General features: G+C 41.7%; 1 protein-coding gene across 19 annotated transcripts in view; it reads left to right on the forward strand.

The window, feature by feature from the left end:
• OSBPL5 (oxysterol binding protein like 5) overlaps positions 1-23,701 on the forward strand; it is a 149,562-nt gene that overhangs the window by 117,757 nt on the left and 8,104 nt on the right. For all 19 annotated transcript variants that reach the window (XM_015864185.2, XM_085548653.1, XM_015864189.3 and 16 more), the window contains 10 exons: positions 1,188-1,272; positions 8,255-8,426; positions 12,927-13,146; positions 15,359-15,543; positions 16,666-16,747; positions 17,130-17,228; positions 18,154-18,250; positions 18,690-18,788; positions 20,179-20,276; positions 22,247-22,336. In XM_015864185.2, coding sequence (XP_015719671.1) covers positions 1,188-1,272; positions 8,255-8,426; positions 12,927-13,146; positions 15,359-15,543; positions 16,666-16,747; positions 17,130-17,228; positions 18,154-18,250; positions 18,690-18,788; positions 20,179-20,276; positions 22,247-22,336 — 1,227 coding nt within the window. The remainder of the gene's footprint in view (positions 1-1,187; positions 1,273-8,254; positions 8,427-12,926; positions 13,147-15,358; positions 15,544-16,665; positions 16,748-17,129; positions 17,229-18,153; positions 18,251-18,689; positions 18,789-20,178; positions 20,277-22,246; positions 22,337-23,701) is intronic.

The following is a 23,701-nucleotide window of genomic DNA, read 5'->3' on the forward strand; positions in this document are numbered from 1 at the left end:
TATACGAGTATTGTTTTTCTGCTTTGCATGTACTTCTGATATTGGCATATTTGATCTGCTTTCTTGTTGTCCATTGCAAGATGAGGAAGAGAAGGCATTGAAGAAGGGTGAGTGGCTTCAGAAATGCAAAGGTGGGGGTAGGACTCACATTTACTTCAAGCAAGTTGTGACTTAAAGCACATACCATACACACTACAAAGCTGAGCTTGCTGAGTAGAGGAAAAGCTTTTTCTTCATAACTTCTGGTGATAAGGAAGAAGAAGAAGATAAGGAAAAAAATCAAGACATGTACTGTTCACATAAATGCTTTAATCCAGGATGGGTCATGACTCCATGTGAATCGTTTCTGGACAGTGTTGTGTTGTGGCTGGATGTTTACAAGACATGATCATTTTTTTTGCAACAGCTTCTGAAGTAAAGGCAAAATAAGCAACCAAAGCCAGGTTTTGTTCCCAGTCTCTCTGAGGCAGCTTTTCCCAAAGGCAACCCAGTATAAAGGTACTCAGCATTTCTGGCTGTTAAGGTGAAGAGTTGCAGCCCATCAATGTGTCTATGCTGGGAAATCTTTAATCCTTAGGCTGTAATTTTCCTACTTCTCCTTTCCTGCAGCGTGGCCTGGTCCCCACAGACAGGGCTTTCAGGATGGAGTTTTCCCTTTTCTTCCTTCCTTTCTTCCAGAAGAGCTTCCACTGTCTCTGCTAGAGATGCTCACAACAGAAGTGCAGGCTCTGCAGCTTTTATGGTGACACTAAAGCGTATTTCATCTCTAGCATATCAGATTGATGTGTGCGGCATGGAAAAGTCTGTTCAGGTGCTACACAAAGGTGGATAATAACAAATACTTTGCTGTTTCTTTTGTGGGTTTTATTGTTGTTGTTGTTTGTTTGTTTCTTTTTTTCTAAGCTATAGGAATGAGATTCCTTCGTTTCTGAAGATTTGAATAAATAGGGCAATTTTGTAGCTGAGTATGGGTTAGGCTGAGTCCAATTTACATCGGAGCTCATTAATGCTTTGGAACCACAGCGGCAATGTCATGATTACTAATGAATCTCTCTAAATTACTCCATCTGCTTCTTTTCTTCTTCCTTATCACAAACATACACATGCTACCTAGGAAGAGCAGCAGGACACTGAATGGTCACTGTATCTTCAGTGCCTTACTTCTTTTTGTGTGTTCACATTTCCAGGGCCCAAAGGGAGAAAATGTTGGTTCCATCACTCAGCCTCTTCCCAGCAGCTACTTGATTTTCAGAGCAGCATCCGAATCAGATGGTAAGTTTGGGTCTTCATTCGTTTTCTCCAACTATTTCAAGTCTGTGGAAGGAAATTGGTTGATGAAAAAAATAAAAATTGAAAGGAAAAGTAACAGCTCACTCAGTTTGAGATGACGTTCGTTAGCATGAGTCAGAATAGTTCAGGCAGACTACAGGTAAATTTTATATTGGCTACAAAAAGCCACCTTTCTGTACATGTACATCAGCTGTAACAGGCCCAGATGGAACCTTGTGAAACCTCATGTCAGAAAATGTTCTGGGAATTCACAGAATTGTGGAAGGTAATTTTAGGTCAATATACAATAAGAGTGCCAGCTTGCTATGTGAAAATCTCTCTAAATGACTTTAGCAACCTAGAATATCAGTGATTTATAAGTAGATAAAGCGATTAAAATCATGTTTTCATTCCATTTGACCTTCAGACCACAGTAATTTCTTTGCTATAGTGGATTAACTGAGAGTTTTTCATGGATATTTGTTGCCTCTCACACGAAGGATGCCCATGCAGTCTATGTGCTTGGTGAGATTTCATCTAGACTGACTTCAAGGACACAAAGATTGTTTCTGGAGCACAGTGTGCTTTAGAAACAGCATGCTTCTGGTGAATAAGTTTCATGTACTCCTAAAGACTAGAAATGGGACACTGAAGATGCCAAATGTAGCTCTGACGTGGCACTTAGAATAGGGGGAAGGCTTCTTCCATTACATACTTGGCATACTGTTCTTCCTGCTGCTGTATTCATCATGAATTACACCATCTCAATAGTGAAAGCTGCTTAGAGCTGTCAATGCAGTGAGATGATATAAAAATTAGTGGAACTTGTACAGAGCTGTAGAAGCACATCTATTTCTTTTCTACACTTTTGTAAGTTACAGGGCACTACAGCTTATTTGTTTAAAGGGATGCAGGATTTTACATGGCTCCAAATATCACCCATCTCAATGGGAGTAGATTGGTACATTGTCTCTGGGGGAAAAAGAGACCTCCTGGCAAAGAGACCTGTGGCTGAACATCTACACTCTCTTTTCTGTGATGACTATCATAGGTTTTAGAATAGTAGAACTGCTTTAGATTTGTTTTGATTACCCTCACCCATGAGTGCTCCAAGCTTGAAGTTGTCCCCAAGAAATCATCAGCAGTAAGACTTATCTAACTGATCTCTCTGCTCAGGTTATGTACTGTAATTCTGGAAAACCACAAAAGGGGCCATGTCTGGAGCATGAGAATTTTAAATATTTAGAGGCCTTGTGGGAAGTTTTCTGCCCAGTGAATTATTATGACTCTGGTATCATAAGAGCTTAAAATAGTCACTTACTGGAACATATTTTTAAAGCTAAAATATTGGAGAGTATTCTTAATAAGCAGGCACAGACCGGGCAGGTCAAAGTAGAGTCACTTTAAGATGTAGCGTCATTTTCATTTTCTTTGCTATTTCTCTAAAGTAGGATAGTATGGTTAGCAATTTCCTCCACGTTGTTTGAATCTATGGCGTCTCTGAGGAGGTGTTGTGACCATACTCTTTTTAATCCATCCTCCCATGTTAACAGGGGAAAATGAACGGCAGAGCATTTGGTGAGTTTAACAGTAGTTCGTGTAAGCCTCTGACTTGCTGGGGAATATTGAGTTACAACATATGTTATATGTACAGTTCTGCTATCCGGGCAACTGTACCACCATCAGCAGCTACGTGGCCTACTTTTTCTCTCAGCATTTCAGAATCCCTTCTTTCCCCTCTGCTGTACCATCTGTGAGAGACTGCTGGTAGGATTTAAGGTCCTGACTTCTGCACAGCCTGCAGAACTACCGCCAAGCTACAGTAAATTTCACATTCACAGACGCCAGCAGCAGTCTGCTTTGTAATGTGTTTTAAAGACATCTGGAAGGTCAAATCAGCCTGCAAGGCCCAACCTGTGCAAACACAGGGTCTTTCTTTCTTAGCAGTTGCAGAAAAGGAAATTGCTTTTTCTGAACCAGTGGCTGTGTATGCATTTCAGGCTTATGCTGATGAGCGATTTAGAATTAGTAATTGAAACATGTTCTGAACTTCCTGCTCAGACCATTCTGAGTCTGATCCTGAGATCCCCAAATCAGTGCCCCGCAGCTCCCAAACAGTTTGAGTTGCCCGGCTGTATGTATCTTACATCACAGATGTCCACCTTGTCATAGGCACTGCTACTGAAAGGGTTACTGGGGAAGCTCAAAGTGGCAAGCTACCAAGGGCTAAAGGCTTAACAGTGAAACTGTGAACTACACTTGTATTTCATTGCTTATGTCTGTCCCTTCCTCCAGGCAAATTTTGGTTAGACTTCTGTGGTTAGAGCTGCGTGTAAAACCTGATGCTCCGGCTTGTGGTGTCATTATTTCTTTAGTTTTTGTTAGGCACTCGGCCCTTTCTTCAAGATGGATGCTCTGATCTGAGGAGTAAATTACGTTACTAAAATAAGGGTCATGCACAGAAACAGTAAACTGAGGGAGAGACTGCAATTTGAAATCGTATTCGCAGTAAAATATACCACTGGACCCTCAAAGTGCTGGAAAAAATTAGAAACTATCTTTTTAGCTTTATGTCTGCCCTTCATATTACTTTGCTTTTTCAGAGCACTTGAAGATCCAGGCATTTGCAACCTGGCTTTGTTTAGCTTGGTGCATACTTCACACCTGCAGCTAACTGAGGAATCACATCCTTGCATCTCGACAGCCAGAGTGCAAGAAATCATATACATAAGCACCAAAGTGGTACCACAAAATAAGAAGCAGTCAGCTGAATAGGGTGACCTTAATGTTCACTGACTGAACCAAATCTGCATCTTCCTCAGCATCTGTGATTTGTGTGCACTTGAGCAAGTATTCATCATTTCCAGGTGGCAGCCTACTTCAGGTTCATTTTGAAAAGCATTTATCTTGTAGGTGTGAGGCACGAGGCCAAGAGCTGAATTACTTTAATAATTGAAGAAGAATGATCATCCTTTAGTGATGCCTGTCTGAAAGAATGTATGGTTACTAGGTGTGAGGCTTTTGAAGTCTTAATTGGTAAGAAATTCATCTCAGCTTTTCTCTAGCTACAAAAATGCAAAGGAAAAAAAGTTTAGTCCTGGATTGAGATTCTTCTGTGCCATGATATGATTCCATCTCGAGCGGATCTGTGTTATTGATGAGTGCTGAGAGAACATTGGCTGGCTCCTCTGTGATCTGCTGCTGAAAAATGTGGCAGACAGATTTGGCACATCAAATGGAGTTGTTCTAAATGGAATGATGGGAACTGAAGAGCTTTGTTTTTCCAATATTGTCTGTTTCATCGTTGTTGTTGTTTATCTGTAGGATGTTGTTGTAATTAAAGATCCGTTTAAAGGCAAGGAATAATGAAGTTATTCGACTGGTATAGCAGAATAAGCAACCACTGTTTTCTCCAAGGGGGAGAAGTGTGTTTTTGTCACTTGCTTTTAGTAGTCCCTTTTGTCCAAGAAGAAAAAGAGTTGGTGCAAGCACCTGTTTACTCCTGTTCAGCCTTGCAGCCTCTTCGTTTCTGCACTCTGCCTGCAGAGCCCTGTGGATACAGAAAGTGTCCTGCAAGGAGAAGCAGGGCTTCCTGTCTGTTCAGGAATGTCCAAGGGATTGCTCTTCTCCCATTGCTCCTGGAGGGAGCCAAGGGTGGCTGGGAAACACAGTCAATCACCTGAGCAGCTCAGGTGCTGAAAGACAGATTATATGAAATATCTTCCTTGTTCTTGCTGCCGGTGTGAGTGATCTGACTGGGACTGACTTTGCCCTTCAGAGAAGGGAACCTTGTCTAGATAGGATGTCTTTTCTGTCTGTTGTTTTTCTCACTGAGAACTGTTAACTTTGGATGAAAGACTATCATTGTAACTCCTCCACATTTCTATTTTGCTTCCTCTATGTGGATCATATTGTGCTGCCATTCCACTCTGAAGGAACCTTTCGCATCCTTCTCTGATCCAAGTATTTTGCATACAAAAATATATATATATATATGTCTTGAGTCAACCATTCAGAATTAGAAAATGTGAAAATTAAGGTCTGTGAAGCCTTCATGTGGACTGCCATGGCTGTGGGTGACCGTTTGATTATTGCAGCCACGTGCTTTTTTCTCCTTCCACAGTTCCTGAGTGAAGGAGCTGACATCTCATGTAAGCAGTTAAGTAATCCAGATGATAGATTTTTCATGTAATTTTCACAATAAAGATGAGTGTTACTCAGTAGCAAGCTCACTCAAATGTAAAATATTTCATGTAGGCCTGTAGCAATGAAACAGAGACTTGCAGAGAATTCAACCTTTCTAAGTGCAGAGGAAATCCTACATCTTTTGTGCATATGTGTGGTGTTTGTTTAGATTCATAGCGCCACCTGATGGTTGAAATCTTAGCTTGGGATTTCTGTGCATCGCTTGAATTCTGATAGAAGCGAATACAAGGGCAGGTTCTGATACCATTTCCATGTGCTGAGGGGCAGAAGTAATGCTGAATGCTAACACATGGTGTATTCTTATTACGACTGTTCCTCTAAAATTTGTGTCACTGCTTTGGAATATTAAATTAAACAATGTAATTTTTTTTTATTTTTTTTATTATTATTTTTTTTTAATTTAAACTCCTTGAGAATGGCTTCCAAAATGGTTCAGGATACTCATAACCACTTCCTGGGATTCATCTAAATTAATATAAAACTTAAGCATGTTATGTAATGATTTCTTCTGGCAACGTAGTAAGCACTCATAGCATGTGTTGGTACCAGTGAATGCCCATGGCAATCCAGGTTGGCCAGCTGTGCCTCCAGCCTTGGGGGATGGGGGGGGGGGGGGGGGGGGGGGAAGGGGTTGGGCTGCAGGAGCACAGTATGGGAGATGGCCAGGTCCTGGTTTGGAGATTTGGGGTATTCTTGTCACCCCTGTTAGAAAGCATAAACATAGCCAGTGCATTAGCAAGACTGTCACAAGAGAATGTCTGTGCAGGAGTGCTGCAGAGAGCACCCCCCTTACTGCTGCAAATCAAGCTCCCTTATCAAAGCACCTCTCTCTACAAGCCTATTGGACATAAAAATGTCTTGACATTTGCAGTGTTTCCAAATGCCAGATGGTGCAGTCCTCACTCTGCACGGATGGGAAAATAAAAGTTAAGGAGAGAGGAAAGTCAAAGAAGATGAGCACAAGTAGCAGTGTACTCGCTTGTACAGAGTAGCCCGAAACAGGTTTTCATCTTGATGGGTTAGCAGGAGCAGGGATGTGTAGAAGAGGATTGATTTGCTCTGAGCACAGCCATTAACTGTAATGGGTTATCTATGCAAATCCTCAGCACGGCGAGAGGAGAATAAATCTCTGCATGTAAAGCCTTTGTGCAAGAATATTTTTTAAATACAAAATAGCGTGAAATCAATTACAACAGGCTTCAACCTTCCTAATCTTTTATATACTAGTATGTATGGTTTTATTATTAAATCATAAGCTGATACTGAAGGAATTTAGGGGTTGAAATTGGAATAAGTGTCTGAGCTCTGCAGTGTTTGTGGCTCAGTATTCAAATGGAATTCTGCAAACTTCTGGAAGTCTCTTATTGGTTGTAGCTTTGTACCAAAGTAAGCTCTAACAGCTACTCACATTTTAGACATTTCCTTATATATATGAGCTAATTTTTTAAGCTCTGGTTGATCTTATAGAGCCAAATTTTGGTCACATTGAAGTTGATAGGAATTCTGCTCAAGAGACCAGCTGGATCCCAGTGAGATTTATCCATACGCTTGATGCTAAGTATGTGGTGGAACTGAATGTAATGGAAACATTTCCCGAATGGGACCTCCAGGTGGATACAGTCCAGGAGAATCCAGTTGGTAGCACCTGCTGTTGTTAGAGCAAAAATCCCTTTGTTTTCTTCCCTGCCTCTCAAGCACACTTCTAATTATTGCAAAATGTGTTCTGAGGAGCATAATCAAGAGCTCTGTTTTACATGCTAGAAATTAGAGGATAATTCCCTAGATACCTCAGTTCTTGAACATTCAGTCAATTTGCAGGTGCCCTTGCCACATGAAAGAAGCAGGCTGTCTTCAGGTGCATTCAGGAATACCAAAGCTCCAGCACTGTGATGTTTAGCACTGCCACGTTGCTTTGTGAATTTGTGTGGATCATTGGAAAAGGAGCCAAGGTTCAGTTTGGGTTCCTGTCTGTGGTTTCTTTGCAGGCCTTAGGAGAATCCAGTAGGGCTGCACTTAGGAGCCATGGTTTCTCTCACCTTTGCACTAAACTTATAGTTTCTTATATTTGTGTTGTAGGCCCTTCATTTGCAGATTTTATAAGCATGATAAGAAAAGCTGATGCTCCATCCTGATTATCTCAATCCAGGGGAAAAATAAACACCCTGACAAGCAATTCCCCCTACTGTTAATCACTCTGGCAGTATTGATCTTCCTGGTTCTTCTTTGGAGTGTTTCCTGTTAAAACACTACATCCAGTGTGCAACCTGCAAGTTGACTTCTAGTTCAGTGCTTACACACTGGGGAGGAAGACTAGATAGTCAAGGGATTATGGAGATGAAAAATGTAACATAGGTGTCATGGTTTAATAATTTTGTGTTATTGTACACAGTGACATCCTGAGTTGTAATAAGCTTTGCTCCCAGGTAAGAAGCTCTTGAAGCAGTGTGTGAGTTGTCTTAATTACTCTCCTGTCCTTAATGGAACATGGGGAATTATTTAAAGTGAGACAGTGGAGACTTAGGTTAGAGATTAGGAGGAAGTTTTTCACACCAAGGGTGGTGACGCACTGGAACAGGTTGCCCAGGGAGGTTGTGGGTGTCCCATCCCTGGAGGCATTCAAGGCCAGGCTGGATGTGGCTCTGGGCAGCCTGGTCTGGTGACTGGTGACCCTGCACATCACACGGGGTTTGAAACTGGATGATCATTTTGGTCCTTTTCAACCCAGGCCATTCTATGATTCCATGATTCTATGATTCAATAATGTTCCTTGTTTTCACAGGCCGATGCTGGCTGGATGCTCTGGAACTTGCCCTGCGTTGCTCCAGCCTCTTCCGACTCAGTGCCTCCAAGCAGGGAAAGGATGGAGAAATGAATGGCTCAAGTGATTCTGCAAATGGGGGGCTCAACAACAGCTTGCACACAAGCCCCATCTCAGACCAGGAGTTCTTTCAGTAAGATGGGACTCTGACTTCTTAATGCATGGAGAGAAAGGTGTTGCATGGGTTGTGCTTTGGCATCCTGTCAACTTTAATGTTACATAGCCAGAGCCCACTAAGACCCATATAAAAAATAGCCTTTATATTCTTCTGCCGCATCCATCAGAAATCTGTGGGTTTGGACAATATAGAATCTGTTGTCACCTCGTGGGGGAACCTGGGAGAAACCTCGGTTGAGTTCATGTATACAGTAAGCAATTCTCTTCTGTACCCTTCTTGAATGAAAACACAGTCTGAGGGGTACTACCATGAAAATGGCGAGCTTGAGTAAAGACTGCAGTCTAGCCACTGAAGCAGACCCGTGGTTAGGCAGATACAATCATTTACAGTGTCTGTCTGTTGACTAGCACATATGGCTCTGAGTCTGAACTGTTTTTTAATAATGTGTTCTCTTTGCTAATAATACTGTGTCAGCAGTGTGCACATACTGCATCCTTAGTTTTATAATTACTTTCTCTCTCCACAGGGGTTTTGAGTTGTTTCCAATTTCCTCCATTATGCCTCATATAAATTTTTACATAAGGGAAAAAATGTGCCCTCTTCGTCTTCCTAGTAAGGCTGCAGCATTTTGTAAAAACTCACTTCAAAGCATTTAAAAGAAGGAAGGGCTTTGTTGCTTATAGGAAATGGACAAGCTCAAAAATAGCCCTGTTATAGATATTTGGCCCTTGGAGTGGGAACTGGGGGATATATACTGTCTATTTCTGGTTTCGCTGGTAGGAATTTGACTTTTAGGGCTTTGACTGTGTGGGCTCACAGCAATGAATGATCGATTAGACAGTTCTTAGGGTAGCAATTCTTGCAGTTTGCACAGATGATGTCTCACAGTGTGGAATCTCACCTTTGGGTGATTTTCTTCTGCACTGTTACGAGCGTAACAGCAGAGACCTGAGTCTTCTGCAGACTCTAGAGGTAGCACTGGTCCCATGGGACCTAAGCTGAATGGCAGGGTTCTGGTCTGGCCTTTACTTTGACAGGCTCTGGTATTCCCAGTGTGCATTCTGCTGTTTGTTGTTGATTTTGTTGTTGCTGTTGTTGTTTTTTAAGCTAAAACTTGAAGAAGAGCTTTTCTGAGAAGCAGTGGATGAAGAGAAGGAGATCAGATGTACTGCTGTGGTGTCTGTGTTGCCCTAGTACTTGAGCAAATACTGCTGTTTTTCTTGGGCATCATCTGTAATACCCCACTTTCTAATTTCTTTCTATGTAAGAAAGAGGCTCTCAGGACTGTGCTTGCTGTGAATGCAGTGGACTTTGTTCAGCTGGTGGTTGAGCGTATAGAAGTATTAATACTGAAGTGAAGCTTACAGCGCTGAGATCTTACAGTCAGACCCATGGCTTCTGAAAATGCAGAAGATAGAGTTTAAACTGTACAGAAGTATTTCTTCTCTGACGTATGATACATAAATGACATTAAAATGGTGCCTCTTCTTCACCACTTAGTTATCCAACATTAAAAGCCCTCTTGAATGAGGCTTAGGCTCTGCACACCCGGCAGAGTTTTCAGCAGAATATGGTACCCACAACTGGAACCAGATTTTTCTGACAAACTCAGGTTTTATCTGAGTCTGGTTCAGTCTGGGGGTTTGGCATCTGATAGTCTGGACAATTCTCTCTCCTTTATGACTTCTGCCGCTGGCTTATAATGTGTACACAAACTTTCTACAGTGCTTAAAGCCCAGGGGAATTACTTTCTGTTGTCCCTGCTGGAATAAAGAACATTTAAATGAGGGAGAATATAAAACCAAAACTGTGGAAATGCTGAGCAAGGGATTTTTAGCTTGACACTGACAGTGGTTTCATCACAGGGATTCAATCATTCTAATTAAATGCCTTCCCTACAGGGAGTCATACCAATTAAGCTGGCACGCTGTTGTTAAGGGGGGCAGTTAATTACATTTAACTCTATCTTCAAATTAGCCAAACTACTCTGTCAAGGAAACAAAAAGAAAAAAGAAGGGAGATGATGGATATTATAGAGAGAACAAAACCCAAGAGAACTGACGAAGGCAAATTCTCCCTTGAGCCAAAGCTGCATTTGTCTGCTGGCTGCTTTGCTGCTTTCCTGCTGGGAGAGAAGTCAAGATTATACGGTGATTTTGAAATCTATGTCCTTAGTAGCATGAAAGGGAATGAACTGTGTGAGTTGTGCTTCTGAATCAAAGGCTAAAGTACTGTGCAAATCTGTGATTTTTAGACAAGAAGCCTTTAGGGCATCAGGCACTCTTCATATGAAGCTGTGTTTCTTGCTGCTTCTGTGTCACGCAGTCCAAGGAATCTGGCTTGTTTCCTTGTTTGGTGAGAGCCAGAGTTATTTTTTTGCTTTGTGTAGATGAGCAGCATTAAACCCAAAGAAGTCCTGGTGACTCACTGAGGTTTCCAGGAACTCTACTGGAAAGTAAAACACCGTTATATGGCAGATTCAGTACGCAGAAACAGTGCTTTAGCTGTGAAAGATGCCGGGTCATTCATGCTCAGGAGTAAAATGGAAATCTGCTCTTGACTTTTAGTACATTCATTCCTTCCTAGCTTTTCAAACCAGGTCCAAATCCCATTGGAAGACTCTGAGAAATCTTAACACTGGTTTTAGTTCAAGCTCACAGGCTGGACTTTGTTTTTCTCATATTGTATATATTTACTGACAATTCTGTTTGAAGGAGTAGAATAACTGGCTCCACTTCAGCATCTCAAATTTGTTCCTCAGAACATCTGTTTTCCTTTTGGTTCTCCGGAGCAGCTCCTTGGCTCTGGGATGCTAAGTCTTGCCTTGTTTGTGGCTGGTGAATAATCCTGGACAGTGGAATGTGATTTCATGTTGGTTTAATCTCCCCTTAGATTAAATCTGAAATATCTTAAAGAAATATTTTTGCAAAAGAATTGGACTAGGAGGAAAATATAGAGGAATCTAAAGCAGTCATTTGTTCCAGTGAAAATTCAAATTATATGGTAAACGTGAGGCAGATGAAACTTAAAAACATATGCTCTCCTTACTGATATGAAATAGAAACATGCTTCTTCTGAGCCATGAACCATAAGCTTTACAATAAACTTTTTCAAGCATACATACACCATGGAGAAAACTTGGACCAGGTGAGTGAGCAAAGCAACCACACATGAACACTCATACTTTTAACTGATAGCTGAAAAATGCAGGTTTTGAATGGTGCGCAACTAATGCCTGCCCTACCATCAGAAAGCATCTGTGCTGAGGAATCCAGAGATAATTGCTCTTACAGATCTCACCTTTTTTCCTCTTAGTTATGTTAAACTCATGCTGTGCACCAGGCTTTCATTGTATTTGGTTATCAGTCATTACACCTGAAGGTCACTATCTATAACAAAGAAGTGAGATATGTAATGTCTAAAAGCAATTAGGGTTGAAGAAGGAGAGCTTCAGGAGGTAACAAAGCTCTTCAAGATCCAGGGCCTTTTCTGATCCTCTGAAACACCTTGTAGATGCTGGAATTCTTCTCTTATTGTTCTATCTGAGAGCAATTTTGCATGAGGTCTCGGATAAGAAATTTTCAGAGGAAGATGTGAGAAGAATCTGCAGTCTGGACTAGGCCATGTGTGAAGATGTGTCTGAACAGGGAAAGCTGAATGCCTTGCTAAGTATCCCTTGGAGAAACAGGCATTTAATGAATTATTTTCAGGGTCGAACCTCTATCTAATAATGTTTGCTACCTGCAGCAAAAACATCTGCTTTTTCAAATGGAGCTGCTACATGACAGAATTTTTAGCTCTTTCCTTACTCTGCAAGGCCTGTGTCACTGAGCATGAGGCTTACTGCTCCTTCTGTGCTTTTTCTTGATGCTACTATAATCTGAGAATCTTTGCTACATGTAATTGCCAGTGTTTGCTTTTAACTGAGTTCTTCCATACAACGTTATCCAATGGCAGCACGTTTCCCAGGTTGACTTGTGTGTGATTTTGTGACAGTCTTCCCTTTAATTGCTTTTTTAAATTGGCCTTTTCTAACGTAGGGCTGATTTAGGACCACCATCTGCTGAAAAAAAGTAGCAGTCATACTGAAAAAAAAAAATCTATGTCATAATTGCATGTTTTTCCCTTATGCTGTGTTCCTCTGATTTGTTTCTGTACAAATAAGAATGTCTCCTAATCCACACTTCAGCTGTGCAGTCAGAAGTGTGCAGTTGTTAGCGGGTGCTCTGTATCCCTTCTGTATGTGAGCTCCTGCACAGGGTGGGTGGCAATTTGCATAAGGCCAACAAAGTGGAGCTCCATGGCAGACTTTTCAAAGTGTCATTTGAGAGGAGGATTTTTGGTTGGAAATGTAGCTGTGATAAAACCCTGCTATTCAGAAAACCCACATCTTAGGCTCTCCTGGGCTGCAAACTCTGCTTTGAGTCCCAGGAGGTGCTTTTACCTGTCTAAAAGGCCTGAAGTAACCTGATTCTGTAGATGATATTGAAGTGAATAATTAACTGTGTGTTTCAGTTTGAATGATTCAGCGGTGGAGAACCACCAGCAGTTGGAAAATGATGCTTTTTCGGACAAGTCTGAGAGAGACAATGTGGAAGAATCAGAAAATGAAACACTGGACAACAGCCGGAAGACAAACGAAAGCGAGAGCGATCAGTCGGAAATCCAGGGAGAGGTTTCTCTAGAAGGGAAAGGGACAACTTACGTTGAACAGAACTATGAGGAATTTGGGGAGGTAAAGGGGAAAAAGTCATTTTAATCGCTGCCTGATCCTTTTCTATATCTCTGTTCATAGTGTTTGTTATTCAAGCCCTCTAGATGCATGGCAGCTAAGAATCAGCTTTGTGAGTTCCAGTGTTTTACAGATAAAGCAGCATACAGCTTTCTGCTAAATTATGTTGAATTATCTTGTGCTCTAATAATTATGCATTATGAACAGCAGCTTCACTACTGGGCTTTGGCACATCTCCAGCATCAACAATTGCTGTAACCAGTTATTGCAGTAAAGAAGCGCATAGCATTGGCACAGTGCTTTATGGAGCCAGCAGGAGGGGGAATTATTATTCTGGGCATGTGTCCTGGCCAATTAGGATGCTCAATCCTTGCATGGTACAAAATACTTTTTTTTTCTTTTTTATTATGCATGAAACATCCTTCCTGCGTGTCCTAATGGACACTTTGGTACACTTGATTCCTAAATGACCATTTCTCACAGGAAAGCCATTTCTCATGTCTATTAACAGCAGAAGGATGCATTTCTGTTCCGCATAAGAACCTTTGTTAGCTGGATATCACTGACACTTCTAAGAAAGGTGGCAAGAGAACAACTTAGGAAAGCCAGTGTGTTATGGGGTGAGAATCAGTGCATGCAGGCAGCAGAGGAGCCCTTCTCCAGCACCAGGAGTGCTTGGAGCATTCCCTTGTCTACATCTGTGCTTCAGAGAGAGACACTTTCCTAGAAAGCTGTTTCTTTCCCGTTTGTGTTTGCTGAAATTACAGGTGTCAGGGTGAGGTGCAAGCCCCTGCTATAGAAACTGTGCTTGGAAACAGAACTACTGACTAGAGACACCAATAAAACCCAGCTCCCCTTCTGTGCGTGTCCCATCAGACTCCGCCCAGTCGCACGGCAGGGATTCCCACTCAGCCCTGGCCATTCGGTACTTTGTTGGCTTCCCCCCGTTAGCCACGAGATGGTGCTGTTTTCCCCGGAGACAGACTGGTCGGGCTGGGTTGTTAGATCACACCGCAGTGGTGACAGCAACATGAAGAAAAGTATATTGAGTGCAGCGGTGCCGTTTGCTGTCAGCAGTGGGCTCAGATGTATCAAGTGAAATACGTGCCAATTAATGACATTAACTGGCTTCTTAAGCTGACTCTGTCTCTCTGAGTACAGTTCAGGTTCGGAGGATCACAGCATTTGTTATTTATTGCTGTTAAATTTGCAGCATGGCTATGAAAGCTCACTTGAAAGATGTGCATGTATGTATGTACATCTGTATGCACTGGAAAGACACGTGCTTGTGCATCTGTGTGGGCATATGCACCAGTCCTTCCCTGTTTGCAGTAGGTTTGCAGGCAGAGGCAGGTGTCAGAGATTGCGCAAGTTGGCCTAGCATATAAAAAAGACACCTCTTCAGTCAATAGGCTGATAGATTTTGGAAGTTCTAGTTACAGCTAGTTTTAAAAGGGGTTGTACAGGGTGAGATATTTGAGGGAAAAACAAACCAGAAACATCCTGAGGTTATTCTCATGCTCCAGTTCTTCCTTTTCCTTCCCTTTTTTTCCTTTCTGCTATAATTTTCTCTGAGTGGCTCCTTGTACAGCAGTTTCAGTGGGGCATTAGTTTACGTTAGCAATACGTGCATACTAGAAACCCAGAAAAAAATGACATTCAAGCAGGCCCATATATATTGCAAACTCTAGAAGGCGCTGTGGTGCTGTGTTCCTTAACGGTCTCCACACATTGGAGGTTCAAGCTGTGTATTGTATTGCATCAGACTGTCATAAAAAGAATGGTACAAGAAAGGAAAAGCAATGAAATGAAAAGAGCTGTGTTGTTCCCCACTCTGAAACTGCCCACAACCTACAAGTTGTTTTGGTATGTTTGTACATGATGAGTAAAAGGGCTGATTCGTAGCCAAAAAGATGGTGCTGGGGATGCTCAGTGGTGAAAATGAGTATTTAGTGATATACACCATCTGCATTCCTGTTGGGATACTTTGTGAATCTTTTCCTGAACCAGAGTGTGTTCCGGAAATGGAAAATCACTTTGTTGCCCTCCTCTGAACATGTTCCAGGGCCTCAATGTCTTTCTTGCAGTGAGGGGCCCAAAACTGGACACAGTACTTGAGGTGCTGCCTCACCAGTGCTGAGTACAGGGGAACAATCACCTCTCTGCTCCTGCTGGCAACACTGTTTCTGCCCTGAGCTTCCGTTTTCATATGTAGACAGGTGAATCATCTCAAACGGAAACTGTCTCTGAGGAGAACAAGAACCTGATGTTGATCCTGCTGAAGCAGCTGCGGCCTGGCATGGATCTGTCTCGGGTGGTGCTGCCCACCTTCATCCTGGAGCCACGCTCATTCCTGAACAAGCTCTCCGATTACTATTACCATGCCGACCTGCTTTCCCAGTAAGCAGTGCAAGCCTGCCTGGTGTGGGCACATCACTTGTCTGTGTGAAAATGAGTTAGCTTGAAGCTGGCTGAGGTGTGCTTGTGCTGTCAGAAGGACACAGATAACACACTGAAATTCAGTGTCAGTCAACTCGGGCTCTATGCCATTTTCCATATGGACTGGTGCCCACAAAGTGCAAGGAAACAGATATAAATTCCAGACAAAGCTGCTTTTGCACAGCGCATCCTTTCCAAACCTCCCTAGGGGATTCAGCTCATTGCTTTGAGAATCTCACAGCAGAGCTGTGCCACCTTTTGGTGTACTCACGTACAGAGGGGTATTGGACAGAGCAAACAACAGAATTGTCAAGCATTTCTGTCCCCAAAAGCAGCACAATTTTGTTGGTTGTATCTTGTAACATGATTTGAGCACAGAGACCTGCTGGGAGCACAAGAGTAGAAAATAGAAAACGCTGTTCTTGCAGATAGGACCATTTTTCTCAATGAGGTCTGCTTTATGAATTTTAAACCAGCGTGTGCAGTGTTCAAGAAGCAGCGCTGCTTACTTCTGTTTGTTCCAGTGCCTCTGGATAATTTTAGCATTGTTGTTTGTGGTATTGGTCACATCTGAAGTTAAGGAAATTGTCCTCCTCAGTGCTGAGATCCAAAAAAAATAAAGAGGTTTGAAGGTTTTCTGTAATAAATATGTTTGATGAATGGCTGCTCTTTTTAAGTGGATTCTGTAGTAGCTTAACCTTGTAGATTTTCAAAACTGTATTGTACCTTCCACGTCATCTTTGAGTGGAGAAGATCTGGATGAGACAGTCCCACAGGAACATAATTGAACTTCCATCAAATCAAACTCAGTACACTTCAGAGGCTTTACTGGGCTTTTTGCAGGAGTGCAGAGCAAGGAATGCCATTTTTAAGAGATTAGGTGTGTATTTTACAAAGTACATTATTGAAAAATAGTTTGTGCTGATAGACACCTTTTGCACAGGCAGCAGCACAGAAGTTACTTCCATTTAGTACTAGGGAAAAACTATTGAAGATAAGATTATTGTACTGGTATAAAATAAATGTGATATGTGAACAGTCTTAAAAAGCATGCAAGAAAACATTTTATGTTCTGTCCTGCAGGGCTGCCCTTGAAGATGATCCATACAGTCGAATGAAGCAAGTTTTGAGGTGGTATCTGTCTGGCTTCTACAAAAAGCCAAAGGTAAAAGAATGCATAAACTTCAGGTTGCAATGGACATTGAAATCTTCTGCTACTGTTGTGTATTTCCTTACTGCCTTTCCTTTGGCACTTCACCTGTGTTGTTGTTCAGAAGACTTAGACTTATTATTATTTATTTGAAACTGAAGTTGCATTTGGTTTCAAAGAGTAAATAATGGGCATGAAATAGTTTTTGTAACTTAAGAGCTTTTGCATTAGACAGTTAGAAGACAAAACTGGTTATCAATAGGTAATAAATCCTTAGATGCTGGAGTTTTCATGCCTGTGAGTACTTCAGTGCCATGTTCAATGTCTACCTGCTGCATGTAGTAACAGAAACAAAGAAGTCTGATCATCTTGTAAGGTTTTGGTTTTTTATTTTCAGGGAATAAAAAAGCCATACAACCCTATTCTTGGAGAGATATTTCGCTGCTGTTGGTTTCACCCTCAGACAAACAGTCACACGTTTTACGTAGCAGAACAGGTGAGTCACTTTATTTGGATGTTCAGGTGTTGCGGGCAGCAGTCCATTTACGCCTCCATCCTCAGGATCACTCTTCTCATCTCATTGTGTGAGAGTTTTGTTTAGACATCCAGAGGGGAAGTGCTAAAAACTAGCTACTGGTCTTTTTTCTTTTTAGATTTACTGAGATTAACTTGAACTTTGGCAGGCACTCAAGATGATAAAAGCAGCTGTCCCATCTGTAACTTTAATCTCTTCAATGGTAGACCTTTCCCATGGAATTCTTCTTTGTTGTTTTCCTACTTTTAAGAAAATATTGTTGTAGGTTGTGCTGCCACTGTCAAAAGGGACTTAAAATAGATAATCAAATCCTATCTTCCTTTATTTCTAAACTATTTATAGTGATCTTAATAGGAATAAGTAGAGGTCTTTTCTCCATATCTTTGGAGATAAATGAAGGGCAATTCTGACAAGGAAACTGGCCTGACAATATTTAGTATGAGATTAGTAGTTTTAATTAAGGAATTAAGGACTGTCTATTTCATGTACACTCTTTTTCCCACATTTAAACAAAGCTTTTTGTTTGGCTGGTTGGTTTGTTTTGCTTTGTTTCAGTTGCTGCATCCATGTAAGGGAGGTTATTCAGTTATTCCCCAGAAGTTCTGCACTATCATTTATTGCGTTGAAAATACGATAGTGTACATTACAGCCTAAAGTGATCTCAAATGCATAAGGAAAAGAAAATGTAGCATGGAGGAGAAGAGTTGCAGAAGAACTCTATCTCCCATACATAACTTTTCCTTCATGATAACATTAAGGGCTCAGAGGAACCTGTTCTGTTCCGTGGTCTCTGTTTAACACTTCTCCAGGGTGTGTGCAACACCTCCTGAAGATGCTGCTTGACTTATAAAAACTGCTCGTCTGTGCCTATATTTATTTCTTCCAGGTCTCCCATCATCCACCAGTGTCAGCTTTTCACGTCAGCAATAGGAAGGATGGGTTCTGTGTTTCTGGCAGCATTCTAGCACGATCCAAGTTTTATGGTAAGACGTTAATCCATCTTCCAAGTAACGTAGTAACACTGCTTTTGTTTGATTGTTTTGTTTTGTTTTTTCCAATCACTCCTGGGTATGTTGAGAGTCAAGTACAAAAAAATGTTTAGAGCATCTATTAGGATGCCCCGATTCCCTCTCTTAGCTCTCTGTGGTTTTTCCTTTTTCTGCCAATTTGAGAGAAATCACACTAATGTTTGTTTTAAGCAAGTATATCAGGTAGCAATTTTGACAGCTTTAAAGAACTGGTCTTCCAAAAGCAAAGTCTTCCACTGTGAATGACTTACCAGGTCCTGAATTATCTGCATCCTCGTGTCACTCCTTTCATTAGTGTCTTACATTTAAGTATACGTATTTTGCCAATGTAGGATGAGTGACCATGTGTATTGATAATTACTTACATGAATGGTTTTGTTCTTTTAAATTCCAGGTAACTCACTTTCTGCATTGCTAGATGGGAAGGCAAAGCTTACGTTTCTAAGCAAAGAGGAAGATTACATAATCACAATGCCATATGCCCACTGTAAAGGTAAGTTATGACTATTCAAATAGGAACAAACAGAGAGGATAACATAGTACTGCATGGGCTAACTTTGCTCTGGCTCTTTTGCCATTTCAAAACCCTCAAATTTCAGGAATTGGTAGTTCCAGGAAGCGGCTGTTCTGTCTGTGAGTCACAGGGCCCAGCAGAGGACTGGTAATCCTAACTGAAGTATTTTTGCTTTGTTTGTACAGAGCTGAGGACAGAATTTGACTTGCTCTAAGTTAGTTTCAAAACTACATAGAAACTGTAAAAGACTCTATATATGCACTGCTGATAAAGTGAAGGTGAAAAGAGCATTCTTGAGCTTCTGTGGACATGAAATTCTTCTGATGTTAACATAGAAATTAATATGTTGTCTGCCTTTTTTATAATAAAGGATTAAAAATTCCTGACTTCACTTCTGCTTTCTTCATTAATGTGTGATATTCCTCAGTGCACCAGCTTTCTCCATGAGGCTGGGTACTTGTTACTGTGCGTGAATACAGTATTATCCTGGCTCTACTGAGCATAGTGTGCGCTGAAGCCCAAGGGATAGCTGCCAGTTGATAACTTTGCATTTCGAATCATAGAAGCACAGAATGGCTCAGGTTGGAACGGAAGTTGAAGCCCAGCCAGTTCCAACCCCTGCTGTGGGCAGCACTGTCCCTACCAGATCAGGCTGCCCAGGGCCCCATCCAGCCTGGCCTTGAGCACCTCCAGGGCTTTCTCCTTAGGAAGTTATCCTTGGTGGCATTGGAACCAAAGTAGTAAAACCACTTCTGTGATTTGATCTAATTTTGCTTTTTGTGTATTTTTTTCTTTCTGCCATTGTTGATCTGTAAGCTATTCTTTATGGAATGTATAGCAACCTGAAAACAGCGCCTTCTTTATATTCTCTGTGACCTACTTGTCTGTATTAATCTTTCTGTTGTTGTTTTTCCTTGTATTACAAATAACCTTTCCAGAAAAAGGTAAATAGATACGAAGGAGTGCTCTACACAATTGCCAGTCCCCCAGATTCTCCCGAATCCCTCTGCAGCTTGTGTCTGCCCCAAGCAGTCTGTGAGAAACAGACAGAGCACAAGCATAAATGAAGTTACAGGGCACAACTTTTTTACTTTAGTCCTGTCCTGCTTTCAGCTTGCCACGTAGGCTCTGTCGGCACCTTTGAGCCAAGCTGTTTCCTAGCTGGTGTAACAAATGGCAACTATGAACTCAGGAAGGATTGCTCATCCTTAGAGTAAATGCTCGTTTCCTAGAAACTTTAGATCCTGTTTTTTAAAGACTTAAAACCAAATATCAAATGTCACAACACATCAGTGTGGATCCGGTTTGAGTTCAGAAAGCAGATCATTTCAACTTGAGGCCTTTCATAGTTTTCTTTTTTCACTTTCAGGAATTTTATATGGTACGATGACAATGGAGCTTGGAGGGACAGTTACCATTGACTGTGAGAAAACTAACTACAAGGCAGAACTGGATTTCAAGCTTAAGGTGAGACATATCTTGACCTCCTACTGAATGGGTCTGCCCCTGTACACCGGGCAAGGTTTGGCCACACAACCCTTTATTTCTGCACCACAAATGCCTGTATCCACCAAGGAGTGTCCTACCAAGAGAGGAGACATCATCACTCAGTCAGTCATGTCTACTGCGGCTTGTTGTACTGAGTAAGCCTGAGTTACACATGACCTGTTCACCACCAGGTCACTGGCTACTGGCCAGTTGTTTCTGAAGGTCTGACAATGACAATGTGGTTTCTGTTTTTGCAATTATTTTTGGTTACTGAATACAGTGAGATGTGCAAGCTCTTTTGAGGCAAGTCAGGATATGGATCTTCAGTCTAACTCTCCAATAACTGTCACATACATAATCGTACCTAGCAGGTGTTAAAATTAAATGTACGAGGCTACAGAAACTTGCCTTGATGACAGGGGAAGAGCCCATTTTAGGCATCTGATTTTGAGTGGCTGTCATGCTGAAGCTGAACTGTTGTTGCCTTGTGCTGAATTATTCATGTAGCAGTTCTCTCCCCTAGAAAGCAATCTATCATATGCAGATAAAATGGAGACATGTTTAGGTATTTCTTTAGTTACTGGTGTGTCACGGTGTTATCTGGATCAATCTAGGTCCGTGACAGGGGGGGCAGTAGGCCCGTGGGCTCCCCGATCCCCAATAAATGGGAAGGGAAAAAGGGAAAGGGGTAGGGAGATGGGAGCTGGGCGCAAGGAAACAAACAGAGAAGAGGAAACAATCTAAGGAGGAAAACTTATTTTACTAATTACAATCTAATTGAAATTGAGGCTAATAAATCAAGTAAAATAAAAGAGAAAGAGAGAGGTTTCCAAAGACCAAGAAGCCTACTTTGAAACTGAAGGCAACACAGCTTGGAAGCACACCCACCCTCGCTGCCAGGCAGTGAGAGAGAGAAAGAGCCAGTATCACCTCCATGATGTGTTTCCCTCTCCGATCGTGAGGTCCTCTGGGACATGTAGTTCTTCTTCTCTGTGCTCCACATGATGTTATGATGTGGAATACCGATAGAAAAATTACAAAACCATGACATGGTGTTAAAAATTGGTTGAGAAAGTTCTGACATCTTTTCTTGGATAGCTAACTTACTTTCAAAGAAGCATCTGTTTTTCTTCTGTTCCAGCTATTTCTTGCCTGTGCATATAATGAAACATGGCAAACTAGGAGCCTGCAGGACTTTATACTTGCAGCAGTAGTTGACATAAACGTGGGAAATTTGGGGAGGTGGGGATTTCTGGGGGGAGCATACAAAATTATGCAAAAGCATTATTGAACATAGCAGATAAAATGCCTGAGGTGGGTGGCAAGAATGGAGGAACCGGTCACATGATGACTGCGGTTTCCTTTTTTTGGCAGGCAGGAGGTGAGGGGAATTTTCCATTGTTCTGAGAATCTTTTCCTTGACTCTGGAAATACCCTTTTTGTTGTTGTTGTGTTTTATTTATTTATTTATTTATTTTGTTTGCTGCTGCTGAGCTCCTTAACACAAGAGACTTAACACAAATGAGACAATTGGCAGCCTGTACTTGCCTGCTGCTGTTGCTTTCCCATAAGCAGGAAAAGTCACTCCTGCTGCTCCTTTTCTGCAAGTAAAAAATTCTATTATGATTCTGGATAATGGGAACAACTTGGCTGTATACCTACATCCTGAAATGTAGTTGACATAAACCTACTTGTAATGAAGCCTTGCACTGCTAAATGTTCGTGTACTAGAAAGTTATCTTCCTTCCTGCAGCTCACACAGTGATTTTGGTTACACAGACAAAAAAAGACAGAAGAAGGGTGCAGTGCTAGATTGTCAAAATCCATATTAGAATTAATTCTGCTTTTCTGTAGGATGCACTTTTCCTTCCCCACCACTGAATAACTGTCTTTGCCTCCCTTCCCATTCTCACTAGACTGATGGTATTTTTTCTTTTCTCCCCTGACAGCCCTTCTTTGGTGGCAGTGGAAGCATTAATCAAATCGCTGGGACGATTAAATCAGGAGAAGAAGTGTTAGCAACTCTCGAAGGACACTGGGTAACACAGATAATCAAAGTTTCTGACAGTTTAAATGCATGTGGCAACAGGGTGTGTGGGAGGGCTGGCAGCCCTTAGCAGGCTCCCTGCCTCAGAGCAGAGCCTGTGGAGGACTGTATCCTGCCTCCCACACCATCCCCAGGGAGTACAGGCATGCCAAGCTTTCTAGTCCACACCTCCTGAGGTCATTTATGCTTCCATAGTCCCATTCACCTGCAGTGGAGGTAGCATTTGAGCTTCCAGAGCCTGGGCCAAAGCTGAGCCCTGTGGGAAGCATTTCCATTGAATTTATCAGTTCTGTATTTAAGGTTCCAGGCTTAGGACAGGCCCTGATGGCAGTACACAAAAGAAGGGAGATTTCTGGCTTCTTTTCAGGTGACTGTGAAAACCATGAGGCTTCTTTTTGCCTTACGTTCAGTACTTCCTAGCTACAGCAGTGTCAAGATTTTCAGAGGTTTTAAAATTATTTATTTTCACAACAAGTCTTTACGGTATAAGACTCTTATTTCTCTGTTAATGAGATAAAGGACCAAAACAGATTTAAAAGCATCTATCTGTATATGCATGGTTCCAACCAGCAAACCAGCCAGCATCTTTGCACATCTGGCATCCACAAGTACATCACTCAAAGGCATCCTTTAATCCAAAGTCCAGCAGTAATAATATTGCATGGTGTAGCATGTAGATGGAAGCTTCAGTTGGGATCTCCTGGCAACTGAGACAGAAGTGGTGAGCCCTGGCTTTGGGTTTACTTCTATATTTATTTTAGCTACATTTAGGCACCTACATTTTCATGATAGCTGACCTATGATCCTTTTCCAGTCCTTAGAAATTGCTACTTCTGAGACAAGATTTATCTCACTCTAAAATAAACATTTTAAATAGTTGAAGTGAAATGTGCCTGGGTAAGGCCTTTTTTACGGTCAGGACCTCAGTGCAGCCATTGGTGGAATAGTTTTCTAGAATCACAGCTGGCCTCCTTTCCCCCAGCAATCCCCCTTTTTGCATAAAATCTGATGACTATTTTGAAATTAGGGAGTTCCATCCTTTTAGTATGTACACGAGGATTTTGGCTTTGTGTGTCTTGGTAGCTTTTCCATTCTGAGCTACCTTTCTTGCCAGATGAGATTTGGCAATTGTGAGTTCTGCTGGACTGTGGAATACATCGCCATCAGTGGTTCCTATGAACACCATCCACAAAAGCATGTAATTCAGTGGCTCCCCTGAGGCACCAAGCCACAGGGTTGTGCGCTGCTCAGCTTCCTGCCTTCTGTGTTTATTTTATCAGTGAGAAAATAATTTACTCCCCTCTTTCTCTTTGTGCTAGTTGCTTATGGTGCACAAGATTAGAATGACACATGGAAG

Source organism: Coturnix japonica, chromosome 5, assembly GCF_054131305.1.
Source record: "Coturnix japonica strain WE chromosome 5, WE-NBRP24, whole genome shotgun sequence".
NCBI classification, from domain to species: Eukaryota; Metazoa; Chordata; class Aves; order Galliformes; family Phasianidae; genus Coturnix; species Coturnix japonica.